General features: G+C 42.2%; 1 protein-coding gene across 2 annotated transcripts in view; it reads right to left on the bottom strand.

Annotated features, from left to right (window-relative positions):
- The window catches only part of PAMR1 (peptidase domain containing associated with muscle regeneration 1), a 96935-nt gene that overhangs the window by 58535 nt on the left and 34954 nt on the right, over window positions 1-3446 (bottom strand). For both annotated transcript variants that reach the window (XM_017530510.2, XM_017530509.2), the window contains exon 3: window positions 1192-1320. In XM_017530510.2, coding sequence (XP_017385999.1) covers window positions 1192-1320 — 129 coding nt within the window. The remainder of the gene's footprint in view (window positions 1-1191; window positions 1321-3446) is intronic.

Raw genomic sequence — 3446 nt, 5'->3', positions numbered from 1 at the left:
AAAAAAAGGACACTGATATTAGCAAGTTAGATGACTTTTCCAAGGTCACGCTGGCGGTGATAGACAAAAACATTATTTAAACCCAGGTCTGTTTCATTCTGGAGCTTGTATTCTGCTCATTATACGAAACAGTCTCCATAGAACAGCTGCCAAAGAAGACCAAGGTTAAATCTTGCAGCTAACTTATCTGGAACATAATCTGCCAGGTACTGAATTACATTTACTAGAAACCACCCAAAATGGCATCGAAGTTTTAAATCTGCAACCAAGACCAACACTTAAAAAAGTGTCTGTATTATAAATAACTCCGCAGTTCACCTGGAAGTGCCAACAAACCCCCTATCCTCCTGATAGAGTTGAGCTTCTCAGCTGCAGGCTGTATACCTCATCCTTAGCCATAGAGTCTTGAAACTGATGGTATTTCGTACAGATTATATCAGTCAAAGATACAAACTACACTCCATCCTCCAACTTTGTAAACTGGAAATATCATTCATAGGAGTAAAATTTGACTGTAAGACCATTCTAACTGTTTTTTATTCAAGTAGGAAGCATATCAAATAAGTCAGTAAAGTCACAGCAATTTGTACATTGCTCCAGATACAGACTCAGAGGGACATTCATCAATCAGGGCAATGCAGAGGGGAATCTTGGACTGAACGAGAGATTAGATTTCCACTCCATTTTCAAAGAATTGTTGAAACTCACAGAACTCTAATAAAAACTAAGTAATTCTTTCAGCTCAGGCAGATCCCAAAAAGAATTCCTTTCCTCAGACAAATGGCATGCTGGCAATTTGCTGTGGGTTCAGAATTCAAGAAATTTACCAACAGAAATTCATATGTACAATGCACTACAGACAACATTTCTGAAGACATGTTCACTGTTTGCTGACCAAGGCTACCATGCAATTGCTTCTAAAATGGATAGAGCAGAAAGCCTTGGCCTCACTTAGAGAGAGAAGACTGAAAAATAGACATAAACCTCCTGTGGCCAAGAATTCAAACAAATGTTCACAATCCACACCTTACAGATGGGAACCCATCTTTGTTTTTCTAGCTTTACCTAGAAAGCCCTCTGGCTGCAGGCTTTCCAAAACTCAGATTCCAAGGAGATAAATCTTGGTCTGTTATAAGCTGAGACTCTCAGACACTGTGCACTAGAGATGGAGCTAGGTCAAGGTCTACTTACGCATGCAGTCTCCTCCGTACCAGCCTGCTCGGCACTCTGCACAGTAGAAGCCCTTCACATAGAAGTCATCCAGTGTACCCCCCCATGAGCCATTTCGGCAGCTCTTGCAATTTTCAAAGATGGTACAACCTGAAACATTCCCAAGAAGAGGAGTGTTAGTTCAAAGCACATGCGGGTTCTGATCAGCTGCATGGGAGCACAACTGCACCTTCTCAGGGCCCTGTCTCAACTAAGAGCATCTGGGCCTAGAAAGGCGTCAGGGCTCGAGGCGGAACCTCTCATCTCAAGGAAACGGCAGAACCTCTCATCTCAAGGTTGAGACCACCCTTCTAAACACCAGGTTCAGACTGGGGAGTTTAGAAGGGTGGTCTCAACCAGCTTCCCAGGTAGTGGCTGGTGTTTTAAAGGAACATGAAATTGCCTGCAGGAAAAAGAAGAATCTACCAATATAGATTATTTTGTATAAATTTGTTACGCATTTATTGTGGAATTTTTAGAAAATTTAGAGCGGCATAAAGAATTAAATTAGAAATATCTAAAACCCCGCCATGCAGACTACTGCTAACAGTCTTTCTCTGCCTATGTACACATACATTTTTAAAATTAGACTTATACTACATATGGTGCATTGTTTTTGTAACTTAATTTTGAATTTAATAGTAGATAGTAAATATCTTCCTGTGCTATTACTCAGGCTCTCCCCGCCCCCACCAGCAGGCCACACCAGAGGGGTTTGCGTGATTCTCCAGCAAGGACCAGTTTAAACACATGGTCTCTTGAGGGAGTGGGGGTCATGAGAAAAAATCCAAATGATTCAATCCCACTTAACAAGACAGAGAACTAAGTTCTCGCTCTGCCATTGTGCAGCTGTGTGTCCTTGAGCAAACTGTTTAAGCTTTCTGTGACTCAGTGTCCTCATGTGTCAAACCTGGTGATATGATTTGGATCTGTGTCCCCACCCAAAGCTCATGTTGAAATGTAATCCCCAGTGTTGGAGGTGGAGCCCAGTGGGAGGTGACTGGATCATGGGAGTGGATTTCTCACGAATGGTTCAGCACCATCCCCTTGGTACTTCCTTGCAACAATGAGTGAGTTCTCTTGAGATCCTGTTGTTTAAAAGTGTGTGGCACCTCCCTCTTCTCTTGTGCTCCTACTTTCACTCAGGCTTTGCCTGCCGCCATGAGTAAAAGCTGCTTGAGGCCTCCCCAGAAACAGATGCCACCATGCTTTCTGTACAGCCTGCAGAACTGTAAGCCAATTAAATCTCCTTTCTTATAAATTATCCAGTCTCGAGTATTTCTTTATAGCAATGTGAGAATGGCCTAACACGGAGATTACACATTGCATCTACCTCTTAGGACTGTTTGCATTTTTAATTATTAACACAAGTAAAGTGCCTGCACACAGCAAGTATCTGTAATACGAAATATGAACTCTTATCCCTGCCATTGCAGATAGCATGCTCTATTTTAACTGCCTATTATCTGTTTTCCTATAATAGACTCAAGTCAAGGACTGTATCTTGTCCAACATTGTCAGGAATCCACAGCACCTAATCTAATACAGTGGCTCCTGCATAGTAGGTGTTCAGTAAATATTATTTGAGTGAATGAATGAAGGAAAAAGGAATGGCTAATCCAAGCTTCTGAACTTCTTAAGATAAACAGCGTTTCTTTGAGCTTACAGTATGCTTCTTTGCTTTTGGCTGAAATTAGGTATCACTTGGGCTGTAGTGTATATACATGTGATTGCTGTAGAAGAGAGACTGGTGATCCTCTCTTTCCACACCATCTTGATTTTGCTTCCCTTCTTCCAATGTCCTCTTCTATTAGAGAACATCAGTTGCCAATACAGTTGGTCCTTCGTATTCACAGGTTTGACATCCATGGATTCAACCAACCATGGCTAAAAAATACAGTATTCACAGAATGCAGAGCCCTGGAGTTTCATAAGGCCAACTGAGGGATGTAAGCGTATGTGGATTTTGGTATCTGCAGGGGTTGTGGAAACAGTCCCTCATGGCTATTGAGATATGACTATGTGATTTGTCAAATTCCAGTAGTCATGTGACCCATAACTGGGTCCCTGCAGGGTCACTGTGCCTTCCAAAGACTATCTTCACTCACATGCCAATTCCCCCTCTTTAACTCCCTATCTCATCACTGCTAAGGAGGCAAATGGACTGAGTCTGCCCTCAGCAGCTGTATTAGCCCGTTCTCACACTGCTAATAAAGACATACTTGGGACTGGGTAAT

This window comes from Cebus imitator, unplaced genomic scaffold, assembly GCF_001604975.1.
Source record: "Cebus imitator isolate Cc_AM_T3 unplaced genomic scaffold, Cebus_imitator-1.0 Scaffold66, whole genome shotgun sequence".
NCBI classification, from domain to species: Eukaryota; Metazoa; Chordata; class Mammalia; order Primates; family Cebidae; genus Cebus; species Cebus imitator.
Note: the sequence above shows the minus strand (reverse complement) of the source record. Positions and strands in the feature narration are given on the sequence as shown.